General features: G+C 35.4%; 4 protein-coding genes across 17 annotated transcripts; 2 read left to right on the top strand and 2 right to left on the bottom strand.

Annotated features, from left to right (window-relative positions):
- Positions 1–125: 125 nt before the first annotated feature.
- On the bottom strand, positions 126–6,638 carry Jasper (JIL-1 anchoring and stabilizing protein). 2 transcript variants are annotated; one of them, XM_014355788.2, is made up of 12 exons: positions 6,148–6,638; positions 5,515–5,585; positions 5,266–5,420; positions 4,815–4,969; positions 4,357–4,561; positions 4,026–4,124; positions 3,513–3,624; positions 3,260–3,434; positions 3,138–3,191; positions 2,994–3,059; positions 2,780–2,906; positions 126–2,108 (listed from the first exon to the last, which is right to left on the bottom strand). In XM_014355788.2, exons 1-12 carry the CDS (start codon positions 6,226–6,228, stop codon positions 1,981–1,983), a joined length of 1,428 nt encoding a protein of 475 aa, XP_014211274.2. In that variant the 5' UTR covers positions 6,229–6,638; the 3' UTR covers positions 126–1,980. The 2 variants fall into 2 exon arrangements, with proteins under 2 accessions (XP_014211274.2, XP_089450051.1); XM_089593925.1 differs by lacking the exon at positions 4,026–4,124.
- A 3,101-nt stretch (positions 6,639–9,739) lies between these two features.
- On the top strand, positions 9,740–15,736 carry cdm (importin-13-like protein cdm). Of its 13 annotated transcripts, none has more exons than XM_089593943.1 (12): positions 9,740–9,855; positions 10,040–10,184; positions 10,331–10,497; positions 10,599–10,763; positions 10,844–11,050; positions 11,200–11,462; positions 11,542–12,066; positions 12,139–12,385; positions 12,472–12,969; positions 13,046–13,454; positions 14,705–14,851; positions 14,927–15,736. In XM_089593943.1, exons 2-12 carry the CDS (start codon positions 10,163–10,165, stop codon positions 15,247–15,249), a joined length of 2,973 nt encoding a protein of 990 aa, XP_089450069.1. In that variant the 5' UTR covers positions 9,740–9,855; positions 10,040–10,162; the 3' UTR covers positions 15,250–15,736. The 13 variants fall into 13 exon arrangements, with proteins under 13 accessions (XP_089450069.1, XP_089450070.1, XP_089450071.1 ...); XM_089593944.1 differs by having other exon boundaries at positions 10,023–10,184; XM_089593945.1 differs by having other exon boundaries at positions 10,020–10,184.
- On the top strand, positions 13,822–14,580 carry Gas8 (Growth arrest specific protein 8). Its single transcript, XM_089593981.1, has one exon. The coding sequence runs from the start codon at positions 13,822–13,824 to the stop codon at positions 14,578–14,580; it is 759 nt and encodes a 252-aa protein (XP_089450107.1).
- pcm (5'-3' exoribonuclease pacman) lies at positions 15,674–24,544 on the bottom strand. Its single transcript, XM_014355813.2, has 18 exons — positions 23,986–24,544; positions 23,020–23,460; positions 22,488–22,935; positions 22,161–22,393; positions 21,964–22,091; positions 21,494–21,876; positions 21,133–21,425; positions 20,754–21,049; positions 20,405–20,681; positions 20,048–20,326; positions 19,804–19,973; positions 19,347–19,735; positions 18,790–19,271; positions 18,631–18,714; positions 17,734–17,961; positions 16,945–17,172; positions 16,246–16,854; positions 15,674–16,167 (listed from the first exon to the last, which is right to left on the bottom strand). The coding sequence occupies exons 1-18, from the start codon at positions 24,058–24,060 to the stop codon at positions 16,006–16,008; spliced, it is 5,205 nt and encodes a 1,734-aa protein (XP_014211299.2). The 5' UTR covers positions 24,061–24,544; the 3' UTR covers positions 15,674–16,005.
- Positions 24,545–25,377: the final 833 nt, after the last annotated feature.

Genomic DNA, 25,377 nt, shown 5'->3' with positions numbered 1-25,377 from the left:
ATATAACTCAAGAGGCTTTGATGGCTCAAAAAACAACTTACATAAATAAAATTTAGTACCTTGGTATTAATGAAGCAAACTATGAAAATAAACTGACCTCAACAGTTTATTAAAAATATTCTCCTTACAGACTTATCTTAAATAGCACAATACACAAATCATCACAATCTTATTACTCTAAATTATTATTGTGTTGTCTTTTTTGTCATATTTTATCAAAAATTTTCGAATATCTCAACAGTTTTATTAAAACTCTTTATATTTACTCTATAGAAATTGAGATGCCTTGGCTCAGCAAAAAAAGATAAATCACAATTATAATAATATTGGTAAACTTAATGACTAATGTACAAATGAATGCCTTTGTATGATTTTTTCAATGATTCGTAATGAATTAATTTTGGTGAATGATGTCAACTTCAAGATTACACTTGCTCATTTGTCAAATAATCTAATTTAAATTTCATGGTATGGATACTTTTGCCGTTGTCTAATTAATTATAACACCAATCTACAAGATAACTCAAGTTTTTGACGAATACACATGGTTATTTTTATTCATCTATGAGAATGTGCAAAATAATCACTTTCTTATATTATAAATTAATTTACATCATTTAGGGTGCCATTTGTAAGACAAAGTATTACAAATGAATGTTTAGAGGTGTCATAATTCTGAAGGTTTTAAGATACAACATATATAAATTTGTTCGCATCCACACTATAATACAAATAAACAGTTGAAAGTAAGATAGATAATAGCATTTTACCCAACCATCAGTTTATTATGAATATATTCATAATTATGAATAAATTCATCAATATACTTGTTTGTTAACATTATCTCTTTGGCTTACCCAGAAGCAAAACTCTTTTGTTGTTTTTTACCCTTAGATGAAACCAAAAAATTTGTATTGTAATAAAATAAAAATGCTCTTAAATTGGTTTTTTGAAAGAGGTATGCAATGTATACCAAATTTTTGTTGAACAAACGTAGATTTGAATAAAATCATCATTAAGCTACGAAAATTGAATACATTTTTAACACGCCATTTAATTTTTACGAAAAATATTTGTTCGTATCATTAATTACTGCAAACTACGAGTAATTTTTTATGAACAAGTAATATTAATTTAGGCAAAAACCATATGACTCTGACTCATATGTTAGTTAAGCTGTTCAAAGTATCCTTGGCCAGGGATACATATTCAAAAGAATGACGTGTCATAAAATACACCCCTGTTCTTCACTCATAAACTAGCACTGAGTTATAAGGTTCATTATAAAAAAGAAATATTTTTCTTATAAATAGTAAGTATAATGGTATATTTAAATTTAAATTAAAAATTAGAAATATTTGATTCGCAATTTTCAACATTTTTTTCAGAAATTGTAACGGTGACAATTTATGTGAGGGTAAATTATCGTATCATGCAGGGTTTTAAAAATTCACTTTAATACTCCGTGATGATTAGTTTAAAAACATGTATATGAGAAAAAAAAAATCTTAACTAAGGTAGACAAGGCACTGAGCCTATGGACATGACTTACTGACAAGTCGGACATACAAGATAAGACAGCAAAATATACGATTATAACGTTTATCTTCCCAGTCTGCACAATGACACAAAACGAAAAAAAAATTGCAAATAAAACTAAATTTCTTTGAGTTAATTTTTAACTTAAATCAAGGTATTCTAATATTTTACAACATCTCTTACTTATTTTAAGAAAAATAAGTTTTTGTAGTATTACGTGTGTTCATAAAAAAAATATTAATTCACCTTTATTATAACATCGATCTTAAAATAGAGGATAATATACTTCAATTGATTTCAAAAATAACCAATTACTTGATAATATTCATGAAATAATCATGTGGTGTCAAGTTTCGACCTATTTTAAGATCAATTATCATAGTTAAGTTTGAAACTTATAAAAAAGGTGTCTAACATGAAAGTAATAATTTTTCACGAATGTTACTTGGCCTCAGTCTCAATCATCGAGAGATCTTGATTTGATGTCGATGCTACAGGTTCATCTGAAGCAAGAATCGAAAGAAGTGCAGCATCGACTGTTGTAGTATCCTTAGTAGATTTAGGAGTTACTAAAAAGAAAAGATTATTTAAAAATAACATTAAGATAGTTTTTAAATCTTTTAAGGTGGTTCTTCACCTAACCCATTTACTTAAACTTACAGGGAAACTTGGAGGGATTGTTATTCAAGTTATAAGGCATCTTCTCTTAAAATTTCAAGTCCCTTTATCAGGCAAATTTTTGAAAACAAGTCAGTCAAAAAATGCACTTTTAACATGTATTCTTATGTAGGTTACTTTTCCATACTACGATATCATGTAATATCTCGTAAAGGAGACTTAAGATCGTAATAGAAAAAGTTTTTAGTGAAAGAATAACTTTTCAGCTTTCTAATAATATAACAAAAGTATGGGCTAATCAGGGAAATAGTATACGATATTTAATCGTAAACGTAATCAGTTATCGATCATGCAGAAATCGGCGGCAACGTCTGCTTGAGTAGGAGCGTACATGCCATTTTCAGAACCTTGCATCAAAAAAAAATTTTTTTATAACTCTTACTCTGACTTTATTAGCATGTTTATTTGTATGTAAATGCAATGATATTATAGTCAAGTGCCAGTAAAACATATTTTATGTTGCAAATAATACGCTAATCGAAAATTAGAAAACCACAGGGTCCCGTGTCGCTTTGATACGGCACCATCGTGAAGAACCACCTTAATTGGTATGAGTACTTACGGGTAGGGTCAACCAAAAGAGAATAAAATTCTTCGTGAGTCAAATCTTGGGTATGCTTTTTAAATACATCCAACTCTGCGACAAAAGCCTCCCAAAACGTTTTGCCTTCAGGAATAGTGAATTGTTTCTAAAAAAAATGTTTTATAATGTCGCAATTGGTTTGGAATTAATTAATAGTTTTAAAGTCTAAATAAAGTGGTTAGTGGTAAGTTACCTTAAACTTTTCATAGAGAAGTTCAGCTTTTTTCTTTATTAGATCAGCTTTCTGTTTAAAAACGATCTACAAACAGAAATAATTCTCTTAGATGCTTTGCTATACTCACACATTTTGACGACAATCAAAAATAAAAACTCTTACCGTTTCTTGTTCGGTAAGTTTCCAGTCATTAAGATTCCCAACATATCGCCTAAGCTAAAAATTAAAGAGAAATTGTGAATACAAGTTTACTTTTTAAAATTAAAATACTTTCATTTTCTTACTCTTTTAATTGTTTCAATGATATGTGAGTGTTTTTTTAAAATCAATTGGTTAATCTGAAGATCCATCAGCTGATCCATGGCTTCCAAACATTCATCAGCATTTGCTTGATCTAATCCGAGACTAGATCTTATTTGTGTATCCAAAAAAATTATCTGTGATTCAATTCGCAACGTTCTGTGTGTATTAAAAGTAAAATGAATAAGTGTAACATTTCTAAATTCCTTTTATTACAACAAAGTTGAATCATCTTACTTTACTTTGAGTGCATTCTCTTTGTCCACCGCATCATCTTTGGCTGATCTAACCGGTTGTTGGACTTCGGGTGTTACTACAGCAACTTGTACTGACCCTTTTTTTTCATCATCTGAAAAGTAAGATGGTATTTAAATCAATAAAATATTCAGATTGTGTTTAGCTGAATTCAGTCTGATGCCAATTTTTTACTGTTTACCAGAACTACATTTTGATTAGTGTATGTGTTTTGAAATAACTTTTGCTAAAGATATTTCGAGTAGAAGTTTCAGGTTCTTATTTATTTGAACCAAAAAGATTATGAAATGTTAATGTTACGTGTTCAGAAAAAGCATAATGTGCCAAAAACATTCTTCTAATGCTTAAAAAGTATTAAAAGACTCACAAGCAATGTGTAGGTCAAAAGAGAAAAAAACTCTTTTAATGTATAAGCAATAATAAACAATTATTAGTAAAAAAAAAATGTTTAATTTTATGCTAGGCTTGGTGTTAGTGCAAGTTACTTCAACTTACTTTCAGCACTTATCCTTTTTTTGACAAGTGCAACTGAGGATTCTTGATTCTCGTTAGTATCTTCACTTTTGCTTTTGGTTCTATTTCGTGTAGGTTGATCTACAACGAATATACATATCGTAAGGGAAAAATCACTTCTAGTTTTTATTCTATTTATCAATTTTTTTTTTAATACCAACATTTTGTGATACTTGTCAACATGATAATTATTAAACAATTTATTTTAATTACAAAACGGCTGACTTATATTCTTTAAAACGTATCATTATTTATTTATTATCAAATAAATAGAAAACCAAGTAATTAATATATTTTTTTTTTAAATACATACCAATTCTTGATGCATCAATCGAAGTCTCGACATCAGCGTAATCATGAAATCTTTTGGGTTTTATCTTTCGGCCACTACGGCTGACTACCTTTCTTTCCGAGTCTTCATCTTGTGAATCGTGGGCTGAATCCTGTTTTGGTGTGCTTTCAGCCAAAATTGCTGTTACACTTTTTCGTCCTCGCTTCTTTTTAACTTCAGGGACATCCTTTAAAAAAAAAAAAAAACACGTATATCATTAGCACTAATATATTGTGATTATGGTTTCTTTTAAAATATCATTTAATTATATTTCAATGTAAGGACCAATCGCACAAGCCAGATAAGCTAGAACGTGACCTGTCGGCAGCTCCCAGTTTAATATTTGGAACTATCAAAGCAACACATGAATTTCAAATATGTTGCATTGAATGAATATAAAGTTCCATGTAGAAAGTAATTAGTAAGATGATGCAACTTACTGGGGTGTTGACTACTTGGGATAATTTTCTTTTGACACCTTTTTTCTTATCGCCTTCGTCAATGACCAGGTTTCCACTTTCTTCGTCATTATCCGCTGGGGATGACACAACAGAATTCCTTTTTTCGACATACTCAGGTACATTTTCAGTGATTTCTGAAGTAGAATTTAATAATATCAGTCATGCTCTGGCACTATTTTTTTTTAAGACTGTGCATACCGACGATGCCGCGTACGCGAAACAATACACAAAAGAGCTCCTAGTCACAAATTTCCCACGCATACGTGATCAGAAATTTTTCCATCGATGCTTACAGGGATGATTTATTTTTTAACAATGAAAGCGAGAGAATCTTGCAGGGGAGTCATTTCTGTTGGTACTGTATCTTTCGCATTTCGCGTAGCGACATCAGACTTATACACAAATTTTTTTTCTTTTACGAATATCCTACCTCTGTCGGCAGCTTCAGTAACTGGACCTGGATTGTTTTTCAAGTCCTCTTCCAACTCTAGCAGACCATCCCGAAAGAGTTTTCTTTTCTGCGCTTTACTGAATTTTTCTTTGTTTTCCAAATAATGAAATAAATCTTCAAATTTACAGACTCCTCTGAAAATGAAATTATTTAATAGTTTTTGTCAATTATTCCAAAATTAAGAAAATACTGCCCAGTATTTTAAAGTAAAAAAAAACAAAAACTTACGTTTCCCTAGTACCGTAGAAAATTACGTTATACTTTGGAGCTTTTGTATTTGGCTCCGAAACACTCTCTATCTGAAATTATAAAATTTGTAAAATTAAAATGTAGCATATACATTAGTATTTAACATAAATGCGTAGATTGGCTTATCGCTGTGTGCACAATAACTTAGAATTCGAAGCCAAGACCACTCAATTCCGTGCTAAAAACAACCCACAACTGTACTATCACAAACTATAATGACCTGAGAAGCCCTGCAAATTGGAGGTATAGGTACGGCATTTTAAATATGCAAACGGATATAGATACTTGAATAATTAATGCACATATGAAAGTACCTGTTATAATCAATTGTAACAACCCACATAACCCACTATACATGCGCGAAAGATTAAAGTGCATTTTCATAGGACACCAAAACCAGCGTCTAGAGTTGCGATCACGCAAATATACACAAGTGTCTCACACGTGACGTTTGATGCTGGTTCGCAGCATCTTTCTGAAAACGCACCTAAAACTGCAACTTAACCTCGTATACTGAAGATTTTCCAAAAAAAATTGAGACAAACGTCATTCTGTATGGACGAAACTATACGTAAAAAGACAAACCAGTGGTCGAAAATCAAATAAACTCACCCTAGCCGGCCAGGGTGGATATCCCCGGACCTTGGCAAAGACCCGATCACCGACGCTGAACCTCCTGGGTAGCTTCACCATCACGGCGTTGTTACCCGAGGCCCCTGACACTTTAGCCACTTTTCCCGCCACTACAAATTTTTTGTACTGTTTTGAACAGCAACGTAATTATTATATACTTCACAAGTCCTTGCACTTGATGAAAACTAAATGTGATCCTATGTCAGGTGTATTATTTTGTTGATCTGTTACCATCAATCCTAAAAACAACCTGTCTGAAAAACACAGTGAATGAAAAGCTAGCTGAGCTAGCTCTGTACTAACGCTACATAAATGAACCCGAGCAACAAACAACTAATGATGACTCAGTTGTACTCAAGTACTTGACTACTTGGAGATTATGGATTAATTAAAATCTAATGTTTTTCTTTCTTGTGCAGAAAATGTTCACGATCAATGGCGGCAAACGACAAGCCGACGAGTGAGCTGCCTGTGAATGCAGTGGCGCATAAGCAAAGGTGCGCGCGCGTGCGTGTGTTTTTCTATTCTCTTCATAAGAAAAAAAAAAAAAAAAAAAAAAAAAAAAGCTGCACGAAGAAAGGGGGTGGCGTTAATTTGTTGCTTTGCATGTGGTTTTTTTTTAATATTCAAGCTTATAAGTATAGTACTCTCCTTTTGTTTGATCCATTAAGTATATCAATACAATATCACATGGCAATATATCATCAGAAAAATTATCAGCGGGCAACGATAGCGATCTGTATATAAGCAGCAGAGTATATAAAAAAGAGTGTCAGAGAGAGCATCATTATCATTAGTCGATGTCACAACTTGCGACTTAATCATTAAACGACAATACATTACAAAAACAGGATGGATTAAGGGGGCTCCAGCGGGAGGAGTTAGGAGGTCACAGGTAGCTTAATTGATAGGTAAAAACACGCTGATTCCAACGGTGTCCTGATTTACCCCTCTAACCCTGGAAAATTTTGAGATATTTGCTCTCAAAGTTCGTACATTATACATAGCCTCTCATAGAGCAACGTGAAAACATCGGTATTTTCTAACAATAATTGAGGAGTTACATGTCAGGACTGTAACTGTTTTATAGAAAAACATCTCAGCTTTCAGATGGTACCTTCAAAAATATAGGTAACCCTGGAAATATTTGAGATATTTTGTAAAGTATTGATCAAGTCATTGAATTAGCAGGGTCATGACGGGATGCCATCTTGTTGTTTGTAAGGCGCGCGCTTTTGAATATTTCAGAATTACACTGCAAGTACTTACATAAGTTTCATGTCATTTGTAACTCTTTTTTAATCGTGTTCTCCTATGGATTACTTACACATATTTTTTTTTTTAAATAAAATAGAACATTGAAAAATTTTAACTGCAATTATTTTTTATTTTATCAAAAATTGCGTCAATAATTTTTTTATTTGAAATAACTCTTACTTTATTATTTACACTCATAGATAATAATGAGGTGATGCCATTTGTAGGATCTTTTTTATATGCATCTACTAATACTTCTATTGATATCGATTCTTTGGCCATTTTATAAATTATCTTATCATTAATAATATATTTTAATACAATTAATTTTTGTTTGTTATCATCAATTACTTTTTTATTTCTTTTTTGCTGTTGCAAAATCATTTCAGCATCCTGCAAGACTTGATGACTCTTACAGTGATGTGTGATTTCTTTCATTTTTTATAACACAAAAAAACTAATTCTAAATAAAACGCTCTGTACGTGACAGAAGCTGCTGTTTGTTTACCATAGGTACGGACACATCATATATATAGATGATGGTGCTCGCTTATATATACACGTATATATAGATATATACTCACAGAAGTGATACCAACTAACCGAATAGTTTTCGGGTTGGTACCAGTGCTCGCTGGAGCCCCCTTAATAAGACTTGTGAAGTTGGCGCCCGTAAATATTAAATATTAATATTTTGCACCTATTTAGGGCTTAAACAATTCCTCCTTACTTGCGGATTTATCCTCCACTTGAATTTTTATTTGCGGATCAATAGTTTGCGAGATATTTGCAAAATAAAAAGTCGAAAATGGGCGCGGCGCTGAAGTATAAAAAACTTTGTTTTAAGTGCTAAATTGGGTTAAAATCCAATTCTACCTGTACAATTCGATTCCTCCTCATTTGCGGATTACGGAGGTATATAAATTAATGTAATTAAATGTCACAAAGTTTGTAAATAATGAATTTAATTATTGAGTGAGAGAATCTAGTAACTTTTGTCTAGTGACTTTTGGTCCAGTGCACCGTTCCTGTTGTTCGGTACATGTCGTTTCCTCCGTACTGCGGGTTTTACAAAATATTCATCAGAATAGAAAACTTTAGTAGGTATTAATCTATTAATTATTAGTTATAAGTTATTCAGCTTTTGAGTCAATACACACACACACACATACATTACATACTTGAAACTCAAAGAAAATATTATTTGTCAATAGATACAGATTTTTCATCTTGAGAATCTAATATCTGGAATCTATTGTGGCAAACACTGTGGACTAATATTTATTCATTACGCGCGAAATTTTAATATTTGTTGTTATTCAAGAAACAAATAACAACACAACTAAAAAGTAGCAGTACAGCTATCATTACAATACAAGCCACAGCTAAGTAAGCACACAAGTCATAATTTTGTTTGGACAAGTTTTAGAAAACAGCTCAAGCATTCAAATTTCACGCGTAAATGATCAATCAGGCGAATTGAAGATCAAGTTACCGACCAGTGGAAACGGATAAAAGTGACACAGGCTGTGTTCGCCTAAGGCTCTGTTTGTTATTAAGTCTGTTAAGGTCACGTGATCATTTATCATAAGTGCGAGGGAGACAGCATGATGTCACCGTCTCACTCGCACTTATTATAAATGATCACGTGACCTTAACATACTACAAACGGAGCCTATGCAAACACAGCCCCAGTAATAAATTTAAAAGTACTCAATTTTAAAAAATGTTTATTAAATGGGTTTACTCTAGATTGCATAGTCATCGAAAAATGTGTTTGTGTGTGTGTATTTACCCAAAGGCTGAATAACTAATAACTAATAATTAATAGATTAATACCTACTAAAGTTTTCTATTCTAATAAATATTTTGTAGAACCCGCTGTACGGAGGAAACGACATGTACCGAACAACAGGAACGGTGCACTGGACCAAAAGTCACTAAACAAAAGTTACTAGATTCTCTCACTCAATAATTAAATTCATTATTTACAAACTTTGTGACATTTAATTACATTAATTTATATACCTCCGTAATCCGCAAATGAGGAGGAATCGAATCGTACAGGTAGAATTGGATTTTAACCCAATTTAGCACTTAAAACAAAGTTTTTTATACTTCAGCGCCGCGCCCATTTTCGACTTTTTATTTTGCAAATATCTCGCAAACTATTGATCTGCAAATAAAAATTCAAGTGGAGGATAAATCCGCAAGTAAGGAGGAATCGTTTAAGCCCTGAATGGGTGCAAAATATTAATATTTAATATTTACGGGCGCCAACTTCACAAGTCTCCCTTAATAAACGCAATAACAACGAAACAACAGCATTTACTGCAACAAAAATACTTACCATTTACCAAGCATCAGAATATCAGCCAGCGCAAAAGTTGAACTGTGTGGGTGTGCAGGCTATCACTTTTTTGCAAGCAGGTAGTGTAGGTACCTTACGTACGAATTCGTAAAACACTCATCAGAGGTTTCTGTCAACTGTTTTTTTTTTTTTTTTTATACTAAGTATGGGTTAAACCAATCTATAAACTTTTTTTTTGTCTTACTTATACAAATGTGTGGTGCGTAATACTTATGTCAACCAGAAGTATTTACACTTTTTCAGGTATTTAAAACAACCCACAAAAGAAGACCTGAGAATAATTTCAGATTTAGAAGGTAAGCCAGTCAGGTCGTCTCTCCTAATAATAATGAGGAAAGAAGAGAAATACGATTTGCAAAAGTTTTAATGGAGATTAGCAAAGTAATTGGTAAGTTGTGGTGTATAATCTTATTCATTTCTTACTTAATATCTAAAACTTTGTCGAGGGAATTAAAAAAAACTTTTGTTTCTTCTTTTACAAGAAGTATACGTACAAGAAGGCTGTTACTTATTGAAGAATCCATTAATTTTAAGGAATTTTTGATAGACTGTTGTGTGTGATGGATCATGCAATGCAAGTTGAAGATGCTGTGAAAAGATTTTATTCTTCTGGTAATAATGAGATTCACAACTGGCTTTTGCAAGTCCAGGCTTCCAAAGAAGCCTGGACTTTTGTTTGGCAGCTTTTGGATCCTTCAAAGGTATTATAGTGCATACTAGTATGATTAAAGTCAACTTTGAATCAATAGTATATACACCTGTTTAATTTCAAGAAATAAGAGAATATATTAATTTGTTGCAGTCAGGAGAGGTCCAATATTTTGCTGCCAATGCATTGCATGAAAAAATATCCAAGCAATGGGAAGAGGTGCCAAAATCAGATTACCTAGATTTAAGAAATCGTATATTTGAAGTGTTGAAGCATCCTGGAACTTCCACAGTCGTATTGACAAAGCTATGTCAGGCGGTAATATGAATTTATATATGTTTTTAGTTAAATTGATTAAATATAATGCCATATTTGACTAAAAATGTTTATTATTTCAGTTAGCTGCTTTTTCCATCAAAAGCAGTTTGTCACAAAGTGAAGAAAGACAAAGAGAAAAATGTATAGTAGAAGAGTTAGTAGAAATGTTGCCATACAATTCGCCAGAAACAGTTGGCCTGCTCTTAAGAGTTCTTGAGGCCATACCAACAGAAGTACGTTCTGACAAAGTTCACAATGTACTGGAATGTAACAGACACACCAACATGGTGCATATTAATCTTGAAATTTTGTATTTTGTACATGAACATTTCTTGTTTTGTTAAAAATTTTTTTTCAAGTTCTCATATGTACGCTATTTATTTTGATCTTCATTGAGTACATACAAATCAAATAAGATGTATAACCTTTGTTTCAGCAGACTGAAGCTGAGCAAGTTCAATGGATGAAAATGAAAAAACAGCGTGAAATCATGATTCGCAATTGGCGTAAAACTGCGTGTTTTTTGGAGCAAATATTTTTATCGTGTAGCATAGGAAACACTCCTGAAAGTGAAGCTTTGTACCTGTTGGGAGTTGAATGTACCTTATCGTGGCTGAGAATTGGTCAGTTACCATTGGACACGATAGGGCTGATTTATCCCCATTTATTACTATCAGCGGCTCATTTCATACCAAAAAAGTAGGTATTAATCTAGTCATGAATAATTATTGACATACAACACGACAAATGGTCAATCAACTCAATTTTATCTTTTAAGAGATGATTTGGAGGGTGAGAATCGTGGGTTGGAAGCAGTGCAGGATTGTTTGACAATGGTCGTAACCCATTCAGAACTGTACAAATTACCCCAGCTATTTTGGCACTGGGGCAAAGGCCTTATTTGCATGGTCGAACAATCTGGTGCTCAGCACTATTACGAAATTCTTACAGCCTTTGGCGAAGCGCACAGTCGAAATATCCTCCTGTCTCTGATAGATAACGATCCGAATCACCAAGACCACAAACGGACTTCTCAACAGTTGATAGAATTTTTGCTGCAGTGTTCGGAGCAAGAAGGCCGTTATCCAGTCGAGGAGAAACGAAGCTGTATACCTTTTGGCTTTTGGTACGCTTTGCAGGACGATATGGCCACCTTGGATCCGCCGCTTAACGAGGAGGCCGCAGTCGCTCTCAAACCAATCTACGCTAGATTAGCGCACGCACTTCTTAAAAAATCTACGTTACCGTCGTTGCCCGGTCAAGCTGGCAATTCCGAGGACCGTGAATTGTTTAGGTGTTACAGGTGTGTCTCGTATCCTGCAATTGTTCAGTCTTTGTTAAAATGCCGGATTTAATTTTCCATTTTTTTTTTTAGGCAAGACGTTGCAGATACCCTAATTTATTGTTATAACGTGATTCAACAAGATTTATTTATAATGATCGGACAACAGTTAAGCCAACCGCAAGAAGATGTTTCTAAATGGCCCGAGGTTGAAGCGGCCATTCATGCTTTTAAGGCATTGTGTGACATTTGTACATTTAAATATGTTCAGCCATACACTGCAGCCATACTGGATCTGTTACTGTCGACGCATATTCCTTATCAAATGTACCCACGAGAAGTAAGCAATTTCTTTCGTTCATCATTTTTCCAACGAACGTAGTTCAGCGCATGACATTAGCAAATGCTGCGATATTTTACCTCTAGGTATTGTGCAGCGCGTGCTCAGCAATCGGCGATTACGCGGTAGGAATCGCAGAAAAACCCGAATACCTAGAACGTGCGCTTCAGCTCGTCATTCTTGGCCTAAGGAGCAGCCCAGAAACAGCGCCGGCAGCAAGTATGGCTCTTAAGGACATTTGTCGCGAGTGCGATGATATCCTGGCACCTCTGGCGCCGTTGTTACTCGAGACAATCAGCCAGACACTGAACAACTTTACCTCCGGTGGCGGCGAAGGTTTGCGTCTCATGTATGCAGCCAGTAGACTGTTGAAAACGTTACCCACACATGAAGAACAAGTTAAGCATCTCGAGGCTACAATGGGCAGGTGTTTAGCAAGGATGAGGGAGCTCTGTCAGCTACCGGTCAAGGAAGCGCAACAGGCGATAATCAACGAACTGAAAATGGTCACCATCTTCTTCTCGAATCTCGAGGGCCCCATCACCAACACAGTGCTCCAGGCGGTTTTTCCGATTTTGGAAGGGGTACGTGTCACTGGCACGTCATTTTTTTGCGTGATTCAAAAAGAACTCTATGATTTTTTTTTTTTTTTTCTTACAGCTGGTCTACCATCCAGAATGGGGCAGGGAGGAGAAAACAATGGAAGCAGTATTCACCTGTTTGCACAAAGCCTTGCCAGTGTTAGATCAGCCGAAAAACGAAGTCGAACGCCTTACCAGGCTACTTAACGAATCTTACAAAAAGTGTCCGATTCCGGTTTCTCTGAATTTCCTTAAAACACTGGTCACGATGTTTGGTCGGAGTCCAGAAACCGTTATCGTGTCCATTTTCAGCGAAATCAACAATAGCACGTTGCGCAGTTTAGTCACCAGTCAAATGAGTGGTGGTAGTCTGTCGGAATTCGGGGATTTGCTTGAAGCCTACCTGGGCCTTCTTGCGAAAGTTTGCATTTTGTGTCCGAGATTTTTACTGCTCGTACCCGATGAAGTGCCCGAGATGCTACGTATCGGTGAGAAAAGCTTTATTTTTATTTATTACGTTGGGGCTTTAAGTTGAATCGATTTTCATCATCTTTATTTTCATATTTACTCGTCACCCTCCTCTTTATAATTGCATTTTGTTGTTTACCTGCAATCATTCACACTTGTTGATCGGTAACTAAGCAACGCTCCCGCTCGCATGTGCACCCAACCGTGTAAACGATCGATAAATTAGTAGTAGTGAGCTATAGTAGTACCGGCACTTTTGGAAACACAAGTGTTCTCAGTTTCAAGTTTTTACTTTGATGCGAATGAAATACAAGTAATACTAAAAACATGGCGAGCAAAGGAGGCAAGAACGCAAGCAAAAATAACGCCAGCGTTGACATAACGAAAATGTCCAAAGAACAGTTGGCTGTGTATTCGGCCAAATTGCTGGAAGAAATCGAGCGGGAACGCGAGGAGAGAAACTTTTTTCAAATAGAAAGGGATAATATTCAAACATTTTGGGACATTACGAGACAACAGCTGGAGGAGTCGCGGAATTTAAACAGAGTTCTCAGAAAGGAGGCTCACGATTACGAGCGGAAATTCGAGCAGGAGGCTCTGGTGAATCGAAAGAAAGTGGCGCACATGGTGCACACTTACCAGGCAGAAGCAGCTAACATTAATGTTGAGAACTTGGTGTCCTTGAAAAAATTCCAAAATCAATTTTTGCAGAAAAAGGCTGAAATCATTAAGAATAATATCCATAATTTGAAAATAGAGTCTGAAGTCAATTTAGGTAATTTGAAGCAAAACCACGATTTGAAATTAGAGCACAGAAAGATTTTGGAGCAAAAGCAAAATGAGTTCAAGCAAAACTGCACTGATATGCAGAAAAAGTACAACGACAAGGTGATAGCGTATCAGAAGCACTTTTCGTTGAAACACAACATGGAAATAATGGAGATCGAGGAACGGAAGAATGAGCACACCAGTAACTTGGTAAAGGAGCACGAACGGGCCTACGAAGAGTTGAAATCGTTCTACAACAACATCCTGTTGAACAATCTCTCCGTCATTGAAAACTTGAAAAATAAATTTAACCAGTTGAAAAAGAATGAAACGAAATTGATGCATCAGTTAAAAAACTTGAAATCAGAGAACAACTAGACGTTTGTGCAAAGAGTGATTTAAAATTTCAAGTGCTGAAAACAAATTTTTTTTTATCTTTAGGTAGAAGCATCAATTTATTTAACTATCACTCGAATTCACATAAATGTAATTTTGATTTCAGGGATGGCCTGCCTACTTTTACCCGAAATTCCATTATCGAAGGCCGCTGCTTCGTTCTTAAAGTATGCAATAAGTCAAAGCCCACATCTGCAAACTTTTATCCAACCAATTGGCCAAGAACTGATTCGCATCATTGTACACATTATAGGTAAAATAACATCTAAAACCACGTATTTTCAAAATCGCGTAGATCTTTTTTATTGAGGTGCCAATGCTTTTACAGCAGATTTGTCTCGACCCCGTTACTTGGAACCATTTGCTGAAGTCCTGTTAGTAACGAATAAAGCCTGCAGCACCGAACGAATGACTCAATGGTTAAAGTTGGCTCTCCAAGACTATCCCATGAGCGACAAAGTTAAGACAGATTTCATACAGTCGGTTCTACGCGAGCGCATCAATTACAGACGAATGTGCGACATACTCCAACGTTTTAAATCACTCTTCCAGGAACAGTGTGCTCAGCAATCATGGAAACCTGGAGATATAAATAATTATGTTAATCTCTCCTTGAATCAAAATCTGTATCAATTCAGAATCAATTCATAGTATAACGTTTTTTATCAAATAAAAATTATCTTTATGTACTAAACATGAAGAACATGTACCTGTAAACTTACAATGTTTTCCGATAATATTAAATAACTTTTAGTCAAATTGCTTTCTTAGTTTATGGTAATCAAATATTTTATTTTGAGAAATATCTTACCTCACAAAATTAAGTAAATTTTCTCGTCTATGCTCGTAACGTGTGATAGTAGAAAACCTCTTTTTTAAAGTTTAAGCAAAATAAAATAGTTGATAATTGTAACTACAGTACTTTTGGATTGTTACAACGGCCCAAAAAATCAATCAATAGGAGACTATTCCGACATTTTATTTTTATCACTATTTTTTTTGGTTTTTATTAACTTGTATACCGTTATTTGTAATCTGTCAGGGTTTTGGTCGTAATGATGGGTACACCAGCAAGGAGCGCGCAATAAATTTGATCTATTTTATTCATCATTTTTACAAAAATAAAACTCATTTTGTTGTCCACTTTTCTTTTTTTAGTTTTTCTTAAATTCTCGTTGCTACCTCTAAATCGAGATTACGCACATCACTAATACATTGAATCTCCTTTTGACAATCGTACCATAGTAGAAAAAAAGTAAGGTATGCATGATCGAACAAAGACAATAAAAAATGAATAATAATAATAATAATAATAATAATGATTGGCGTCTGAATAAAAGGCTAGTATCACTGGTTGAATCAATATAAGAAATCGCCCATTTGTCTATAAATAAAACAGTCAACCAATTATTGTTTATCACTGCCGTTGGCTAAAGGAGCTTGAAATCTGGCAGCAACTCTCGATCGCCTTTGTTTCGTGTTTTGTGGTTCGTTTTTCTGAGCAGCAGGCGCACCAGCTGTGTAGTTGTTGCTAATTTTCTTGTCCTCCTTTTTGTCTATCTTTTTATCCTGTGAAAAAAAAAAAAAAAAATTTTTGACACGGTAATAATTTAAATGATCTCTACAGCAATAACAAGTAACAAGTACCTTGCTTGGCAGGTTCTCTTTAGTCTTTTGCTCTATCTTGCTTTCCATCGTGTTTCTCTCCGACTGATCTCTGTTGAACGGTTTTTGATGCTGATGCTGTTGTTGTTGCTGTGGTTGTTTGTTGATGACGTTTCTTGTCTTTTTTTGTGCCTGGAGCGGTACGAACGGCGTGCTCTTTTTCGGTGATGCCTGTTGTCTCATGGTACCCAGTTTATCAACATTACTGTTGATTATGGGCGGTTGCGGGAACTTTTGCTGATACTGTTGGTTTTGAGACTGAACCCGCTGTTGTTGGTGCGGTGGCTGCTGATGCTTATGCATCGGCGGTGGTTGTATCGGACCGTAAGCCTGGGCTTGTTGATTCCATTTTGGCACTGGTGGCAATGGTGGCATCGGCATCGACATTGGCATAATCGACGCTTGTGGGAATGCAGCTGGTAGCATAGGCTTGACCATATTAGCCGGAGGCATAGGCTGTCGTATTGGAACACCAGGCCGATTGCCGTACCACTGGGACTGCGGTGGTGGATGCTGAGGAGGAATCTGAGGGGCTGCTCTCATCGGACCTGGAGGCATTCTTAGAGGTAGTGGTTTTTCCTGCTGCAATTTCTGCAATAAGTGGTGTAATTATTAAAGATATTGTAACGAAGCAAGGAAGCTTTTTTTCAATCGAGTTGAATGACAAGTGTTGCATTATACCTCGTAAACCTTTTTGGCAGCATTTTCGGCGGCCTCGCCATGAGTATTGCAAAAATCACTGCAGAAAATACGCATGTCTGGTAAAGTAATTTGCGCGCACACTAGATTATCTTTGTTCGTACAGTAGTTGTAACGTGGAAAGCTTGTACCCAAGAGCTGATAGTACGACAACAGTCGTGAACAATACCAGATACTTTTACCACTCCTGATCTCGGCTTTTCGCGCGTGCTGCAATAGATGCGGAAAATTAGTAACAAATCAGATAATTTCTAATAGTCAAAACAATCCTTAAGTCATTGTCAGCTCTTTCTTTTTTAATTTTTTTTTTTTTTAAATTTAAATTTAATGGATTTCTTATATTCAACGCAAGCTGATGTTAAAATATTAGTGATTGCAAAATTGTTGAGAGCTCAAAAGTAAAGACTTGTTTAATGAATCGCAGTCAGCAATGTCATTTAGTATAAACTTACGGACTTTAGTTGATGCATTTTAGTAGTAAGAAAAAAAGGTCACATTTAAATATTTGAGGATGAATCCACACCTTGATAAGCTTAGATTTTTGTAAATCTTACTTCTTTCAACTTTGTAAAGCAAAATAGCGAACCCAATTAAAAAGTTGCCCAGTTTGTTTAAAACAATAACCAACAGATATTATCAAAACGTACGCAACCAACCCAATGGTAATAATGATTTATCACACTGAACACCACGTAGACCACTTCAGAGAAATAACGTTTGATAAAAGTTGTTAAAGGACGAAGGCACTGATTAAATTAAAATGTAACGTACATCGAACATCTGTTGCACCAGGGGTGGAGTGTCGATAACCGCCTTAGGCGGCTGCGTTTGCGGCGGAGTCGGGAACGCCAAAGGTTTGCTGCTCGTGACGGGCGCTGACGTCGAGGAGACAGAAGAGGCGGAAGGAGTCGTTGACGTTTTGCTGAGGCTTTGAGACATGCTATTGTCCGAAATTTTCAACATCGCTTTCAAGAATGCGCTCGGGTCCTGCGGCTGCGGCTTTTTTTTTTTTTTTTTTTTGTTTTTGTTTTCAAATATCAAGATGTTTTAAGCAAACGACATAACTTCAAGTATTTTTTACAACAAATTAAAGCGAGAGACAGAACTAAAGAGAGCAAAAGTTGTTGAGACAAAAATTTGAATCTATACCGCTCAAGTTTTTATATACACACGCGGTAGTTTTGACACGAGGAACTAAATACATGGGTCGAAATGTTCGTGTTTCAAAAACTTTCCATTACGCCGCGGTTTTTCTTTGTTTTCAAAAAATTAACACACAAAGTCGGATGAAGAAAAAAAAAAAAAAAAAAATTACTTGTGCATGAGACTTTTAAACAAAAAGTGTGAGACCCGTTAAAATTTTAAAAATAAATTCTAAACTATAAAATTTCGAATCGTGCCAAGAGTGAAAAAAAGGAACGTTAGGATTGACATGCACTAAGGAGAAGTAAAAGCATGCTATGATAACAAAGCAGTCGAGAAAAGTAGGATAGTTCGATAAACGTGCCATAGTCATAATTCTGTGCAGTAACGACTTATTGACAAAACCACTTGTTTTTTAACATAATTATTTTGTTTCTAGTGATGCAAAGCTATTTGTCAATAAATTACAATATTGCGCAGAAGATTTTCGTATTTTTCGTAGCTTGTAAATGATTCTACACTTACCATTTCTTTGTTGGTACTAGGCAACTTATTGTTAGGCTGCTCTTTGACCTTTTGATGTTGTTTTTTCGGCGATCCCATTGGTTTCTAAAAAAAAAAATTTTTATTTTTTCAATTTGATACATGGTAAAGTGTACAATACGTGATAGCCAATATATACACCTGTATCTGTTGCAATTCGTTCCAAAGCGCTTGAAATTCAGATGCGCCTTGCTGAGGCGCGTTGCGCTGTTGCTGTACATTCTTATTGACCTCTGGTGGCTGTGAAAATTTCTGTGAAATTGTTGGAGGCGCGGGAAAACCAGAGTTCTTTTTCTTCGGGTCGTTGAAATTATTCTTTGGAGGCAGGGGTCTACCAAGCAACTGTTTGTTAATTGGTGTATTTTTACTGAAATTCGGATGAACGTTGCTGAGAATGGAAGGGTCAGGCGCTTGGAAGGGCGGCTGCATTGGCAGTTTGAATTGTGATGAAAAGTTAGAAACAGGTAACATCGGCTGCTGTTGTTGCTGCTGTCGCCACTGAGGCTGGGCAATTGCAATTTTGCTCTTGTTTTCTATCTGAAGACCATAGCTAATATTGATAAAATCTGTGGGAGAGAGCCTATAGCCTCGATTGGGTGAACAATTGTGAATTACCAGGCCTCCTGAAAATAATTTGTAATCAATTTTTATTTGTAACTCTAATCTTTATTCGTTTCAATGATAATGAAGAATATTACCTTCAAAAGGCTGATCAAATAACACCTCATACATATTTAACTGTGAATTATCGTTCTTCTGTATACCAACGATCGTACCCCGGTATCCAAGTGGCACAGTAAAACTATCTCTCACACAAACTATTCGATCCAACAAACGATGATGAGCTTTAGGATCAGGTGGTGTACTACCAGAGTTCAAACCTGGTTTGTACAGTAGATATGGCTTAATGTGCATAGTAAGATTTTTATTTAGTTGTTTAACACCATTTAGGCATTCATCGATTTCTTTTTCAATTTCTTGTACGACTTCGAGCTCTAATTCCTCGATACCACAGGCACGAACTTTTGTACCCAACACCTTTTGTTTTTCTTTTACCCATGCTACTATTGTTTCCAAAGTATTTTTACTGCAACAATAAATATAAATGGTGTTTATTAACATTAGAAAAGCAATAAATAACATAAACACAATTACCTATTGTTTGGGAAAAGATTATCTTTTAGAAACATATCAGCCGAACCTAGATTTGTTTCTAAGCGTTCAAACAGTTCGGGGAACTCTTGCATATAATTCTTCACAAAGTCAACCGCTTTTACACTGTACAACCACACACCGTTTTGATCCTTTCTGGTAAAGCCTTGCACCTACAACAACCCATTAAAATTATGTACCAACTGATTCGAAATACTCTACAAAATAAAGAAAAATGTAAACACACCTCTTCATTTTTTTTGTTGAATTTCAAGTTTAGCCCAACATTGTATTTAGAGGCGTTACTGGGATTCACCGCATCACCATCTATCACAAAAATCGTGCCCGTTATCCTACTAAGAAGATGACTGCTTATACCTAATCGCTGCGCAGCGACATTGCCAGGCATGTATCTCATTCTTGTATCTGCCTGCAAATGTCGAATTCGATCGAAATTCGGTTCCAGCTGAATGCGCATTGATACCTTGATTCTACCCGTCTTTAAATCTACCGCTGGTTCAGTAACCTAAAATAAAAACAAACATATTCAACACATGGAATAGAAAAAGTGTTTGTGTACTCAAGCGAAACTCAGTAAACAAACCTCCCCACAGGAACCGTAATGAGGATGACCAAGCATAAAACAAATGTCTTTGACTTTGAACACATCCGTGATGCATTTGTGCAGGATGAATTCCGAGTCGTGAACGGAAATTTCATCGACGATAACCTGATAAGCGAAACCGATCGAATTCTCATTCCATTGTTTTTCGAGTGTCATTTTGCCTTGCTGACCGTAAACGTATTGACATCCCGTTAATGGACAGGCGTGTACGATGATTTCGATATCACCTACCTCAACTCCTAATCGAGTTTTATAGCTGACATCAAGCGAATTTAGTGTTAAAAAAGTTTTCGAAATGTAATTATAGGAAAAATAGACAACTCCTTACTTTTCGATGATCGATTTTTTTTGCATGTTCCAAACGGTAATGTGTTTATCGTCCATTTTTTCTGTATTAAACCAAAGATTTTCGCCTGTATACTTTTTGAGATGTGCATTTGTGACACTGATTTTAGTTTTCGCGTCAGATATTCCCACTACTACAGCTTCTACAAGATGTGGCCAACAAACGTATACCGTTTTGCCGATCCAATTGTTAGCTAAATCTTCTAAAGGAGGTGTCGTTCGTGGTAGAACTTTAAGTATCATGTTTTCTCGTCTGGATGGCTGCTCGAATACTTTTACCTGAAACAAAAGTGCGCGTTATGAGATACACATCGCATAAATGTCCTGCGCGATTTTAACCATTTTATCCAAACTTTATTTACTTTAGCCACTTGAAAGCTTGCAGTGTGCGGAATATGTTGCAATGTGGGAAATCCAGGGAAATAAGTACTTAACCGGACTCCCTTGCATAAGCCTTTGACCAGCTTTTCCTTCACCACTAGAATTTCTTCTCTGTCCACTAACTGAACGAATGCGCGACTACGCACACTGCCAAAATACTCTGGCGCTTCTTTAATTCCCATGTCTTTATCGGTATACGAGAATATTGCCATTGGACCGTGCTGGTTGCGCTTTTGTTCCTCAAACGTCAACTTGACATTACACGGCATCATAGCTGTTAAAAAAGTTACACAGTGTCAGTTGATAAATCAATGCATGATAGACTGATGACTAAAAACGGACCATTTAACAAACTTGTCTCGTCAATGAGTGGAATCAAGACCACAGCCTCCCATTCTTGCTTTTTTCCATTAAGATCAGTCTTAAAATCAAGCGGATAATACTTAATTATCGGCGAGTTCTCTTCCGTCATAAGACCATGATAGGCTTTAGGCAGCAGACTTTTGCTGGCAGCTGGCAGGACAGCCAGCAATTGTTCAAACGGTTTGAACGGCTCGCCCATATCGAACTCAAGCTTCAAATCTTTGAAGTTTTTTATGTCCGAGATGTAGGGCGCATAATGATGTGGATAATACCATGACCAGCTGCAACAGCCGTTGTAGTAATAGTGAAGATTCCACTGGATTGCTCTGATGTAGCCTTCAGCTTGTGAACGCATGATTTCTCTAAGAATAATTTTTTTTTTTTTTTTTTTTTTTTTCAAACACGTGTAAAATTTCTTTTAAAGATCATAAAAATTTCGCATCACTCACGCATCAACATTTGCGTACTCCATTTTATTCATGTAGTAATCCCGCTTATGCTGTACAAATTCTAGTTTCATATTCAATTCATCATCCGATTCCTCTTCTTCATCATCATCGTCTTCAGAATCGCCCAACTAAAATTAAAGTTGTGTAATGAAAATTACAGAATATTTATTATTCTTTAAAAATTTTGATTTACTCACTTCTGTTTTAGTTGCCATGATCAAGGCATCCAATGCTTTGTTTGCTTTCTTTGGAGTCGAATTTTCATCCGACGAACTTTTTCTACTATCATTCAAGTGTCGACCGGTTTTTGATTCCAAATATTTCAGATCAGCGTAAATTTCATCAAACTGTTCCATATCATAGCCTCCCAGTTTTTCCATGAATTTTTCGAAACGTTCGAGATTTAACGTTCCAGCTTCGTTAATATATCCTACAAATAGTAATTTCATATAGTGAAAAATGTAAAAATAAGGTGGATGAAATTTACTATCTAAGCAATTCTTGTTTTGTTTCAAGTCAATTACCATTTAACGTGGGCAACACGTCCATGTAAGCATTGTATAAAATTGGCAGTGCATTATTTTCAATGTGCAAATTTGGTAAATGTGGGATAAAATCGTTTCCCACCAAAAAACCCATGAGAACCCAGTCATCGATGATTTTTTCTAAATCGAACTTAAAGGGTAACTTATCCTTGACGGGAGAAAATTCATGTTCCAAGTACTCTCTCATCAAGGACAAATGAAGAAGACAAAAATTAGTCTCCTCTGGAGTCAATATCTTTTTTTGAGCTTTGCCAAACTTTACTTCCTCACGAAGCAACGAAAATTGCGGTTCGTGAGAGCAAAGCCCCAACATTATTAGATCTGCATCTAAACCGTATAAACAATGACGTGTGTTCCCTTTGTAATCTGGCTGAGCTTTCATGTACCTAATGTAGTCCATTATTTTGTGTTCACCCTCCCCAGGTACCTGTAAAACATGTCAAAATCTTTAATTCATAAAAAATATCAATATAATACTACAAACGGTAATTAAAAAGTATGTAAAACTTGCCTCAGATCCACTAAGTATAATTTTACATTTCTGCCAAATTTTGTCAGTGGATATTTTTTGGGTAATAAAAAACTTCAGTTGCTCACTAAGCTTCGACATAAATACTGTTCCCGGGGTAATACAGTTGGAGTCAAATCTTGCCTCCTTTGGAATTTCCTGGCCCTTGGCTCGTGCCTTGGCCTCTTGAATTTCGGCATCCTTTGCAGCACGGAAACGCCGACCGCGCTGTTGATTGATCTTGGCACGTGGTGCTACTCCGTCCACAGCCATGAAAAACAGCTTTTGGGGCTGTATTATGCGAAACAATATTTCTATGTAGTGAAATATATTCTTGAATATCGTTTCCTCTGTTATACGAAACGAAACGTCCGCGTCGTTTGGATGCGAACAGTTGTGAATGATACCATTCATGTCTAAATATAAGTTGTCAAACTCAGGGATCTGAAAAGAAAACATTTTTTATAGTTATAAATGAATTAGACTATAGTGAAACAATTTGAAACTTTCAAAAAGCATGAAATAATCAAACATAAAGAAAAATGCAAGGGCAGCTTTCATCCAAGCAATAAATCTTGTGGCTATTTATAAGTAATAAGATAAACTCCAATTATAAAGAATATCATTAAAAAAACTATTACTATGATCCCATTTGAATGTTTATAAAAATTAAATCAGTAATTGTGTACAAAGAAAACATCAATAAATCATTGGTAGGACATGAAAGCAACTTCTGTTATGAAAATTTCCACAAAACATTGCACGTGAGCCTTTTATAGAATATCATTTTAAAAACAAAACAAAGACTGAAAAAAAAAATAATAATAATAAGCATCCAAGAAGCCAAAGGTGAAAGGAGTCAAAAGGAAATCGTTTTCCTCTCATTGAGTGTACATACACATACTAATACACACAAAACGCAAAAAGAAACAACTAAATGCCCTTGTAAGAACTCAATGTTGCACTTACTTGATTTTCCTTGAGTTTTTCACTGAGGCAAGGATATCTCTCGCTGATGTACCTGAAGAACTTGGGTACTCCCATTTTTCACGAATCAACAACAAACAACAATCTATAAAAAGTGTATTAGCCTTGAAACAGCAACTTGATTCCTTTTCTCGATCTTCACCCTGTGATGTTTTAACAATTAGGTACACGTAGATTGTACATGACGTTGTAAGATCGGCTTGGGTCAATTTTTATCTTTCCTCGTTCCCTCGAACGCACACACAGGCAAACGTTTCTATGACTTACTTAATAAATAACTATACGTGACGTGTATTTACAATTTATAAGTTTGGTAAAATTGATTGCTAAAAAAAAACGGCGACCACAGGCGTAATTTTTAATGTGTGTATACTTGTGTGTTTATATAAACAGCTGATCCGAAGAGATGATTATATGGTTGTAAAAGACTTTTGTTTTGGAATCGTTAAATTTATGTATAAAAAAAAGTGTATAAATAAACAAATATCGCGAGAGACGTTCGCCACTGTTACAGCAAACAATGTTGTCTCTTTCTACGCTTCTTCGTTCGTTCCTTTCTTTCTTTTTTTTTTTTTTTTTTTTTTTCTATAGGTACGTGTGATGTGCAAGACATTCGGTTCGGGGTTCGGAATTCGGAACTGCTAGGTCTGGCCCAGACCGTCTGGGTTCAGGAAGGAGCTATTCACATAAGGAGCTGTTCACATAGACATTTTTTGCTTAATTCAATGTGAACGTTTATATTGAAAAGGGGATTCCACTGTTCCGCTAAACTCAAATTAAGTGAACAGACTGAACAGACCTACACCTCTTTTTCCATCAGGCAACAAAGCCTATGGTCGCAACTATCATGACTGACAGAGAACACAGTATAGGTCTGTTCAGTCTGTTCACTCAATTTGAGTTTAGCGGAACAGTGGAACCCCCTTTTCAATATGAACGTTCACATTGAATTAAGCAAAAAATGTCTATGTGAACAGCTCCATAGCACATAGATACACAGCTCGGGGTATAGGTACGGATTTGGAGTATAGGTGTGTTTGGTTTAGCGCATGGATTATAATATGTAGCATTTTAGCATTTATAGCTCTAATAGGTTCAAAAAGAGTAAAATAAAAATGTGTACTTAATTACCTATTATATAAAGTTACGCATGAATTGTAGTTTCAAAATTTTAAACTGTAAAGTGTATACCTACCTATTTTGTCTCTTTTGTATATAGGAATATGATTTTACTTACATCGTGACTTAATTTTTTTTTCTTCAAGTTAATGTTGTTGCTTTCTTGAAAATGTGTATAGAACATAGAGATATAAAAGAAATATAAGAATATAATATTCGTGTGGGGACCCTCTCACACACATGTACACTTCGGCT

This window comes from Copidosoma floridanum, unplaced genomic scaffold (assembly GCF_036245765.1).
Source record: "Copidosoma floridanum isolate Cflo_tuat_1 unplaced genomic scaffold, Cflo_Japanese_pri ptg000020l, whole genome shotgun sequence".
Classification (NCBI taxonomy): domain Eukaryota; kingdom Metazoa; phylum Arthropoda; class Insecta; order Hymenoptera; family Encyrtidae; genus Copidosoma; species Copidosoma floridanum.
The sequence above is the reverse complement of the archived record's forward strand: the minus strand, read 5'-3'. Positions and strand labels throughout refer to the sequence as shown.

What these genes read in the sequence shown, in the direction of transcription:
- Jasper (XM_014355788.2), bottom strand. Translation starts at nt 6,228, where the DNA reads ATGGTGAAGCTACCCAGGAGGTTCAGCGTCGGTGATCGGGTCTTTGCC. An exon ending in TACTGAAGCTGCCGACAGAG is followed by an intron (nt 4,970 to 5,265) that starts GTAGGATATTCG and finishes ATTCTACTTCAG; the next exon opens with AAATCACTGAAAATGTACCT. An exon ending in AACTTACCGAACAAGAAACG is followed by an intron (nt 3,060 to 3,137) that starts GTAAGAGTTTTT and finishes TTCTGTTTGTAG; the next exon opens with ATCGTTTTTAAACAGAAAGC.
- cdm (XM_089593943.1), top strand. Translation starts at nt 10,163, where the DNA reads ATGGAGATTAGCAAAGTAATTG. An exon ending in AGCTTTTGGATCCTTCAAAG is followed by an intron (nt 10,498 to 10,598) that starts GTATTATAGTGC and finishes AATTTGTTGCAG; the next exon opens with TCAGGAGAGGTCCAATATTT. An exon ending in TTTTTCCGATTTTGGAAGGG is followed by an intron (nt 12,970 to 13,045) that starts GTACGTGTCACT and finishes TTTTTCTTACAG; the next exon opens with CTGGTCTACCATCCAGAATG.
- Gas8 (XM_089593981.1), top strand. Translation starts at nt 13,822, where the DNA reads ATGTCCAAAGAACAGTTGGCTGTGTATTCGGCCAAATTGCTGGAAGAA.
- pcm (XM_014355813.2), bottom strand. Translation starts at nt 24,060, where the DNA reads ATGGGAGTACCCAAGTTCTTCAGGTACATCAGCGAGAGATATCCTTGC. An exon ending in AATCTTTTCCCAAACAATAG is followed by an intron (nt 19,736 to 19,803) that starts GTAATTGTGTTT and finishes TTATTGTTGCAG; the next exon opens with TAAAAATACTTTGGAAACAA. An exon ending in ATTTGATCAGCCTTTTGAAG is followed by an intron (nt 19,272 to 19,346) that starts GTAATATTCTTC and finishes AATTATTTTCAG; the next exon opens with GAGGCCTGGTAATTCACAAT.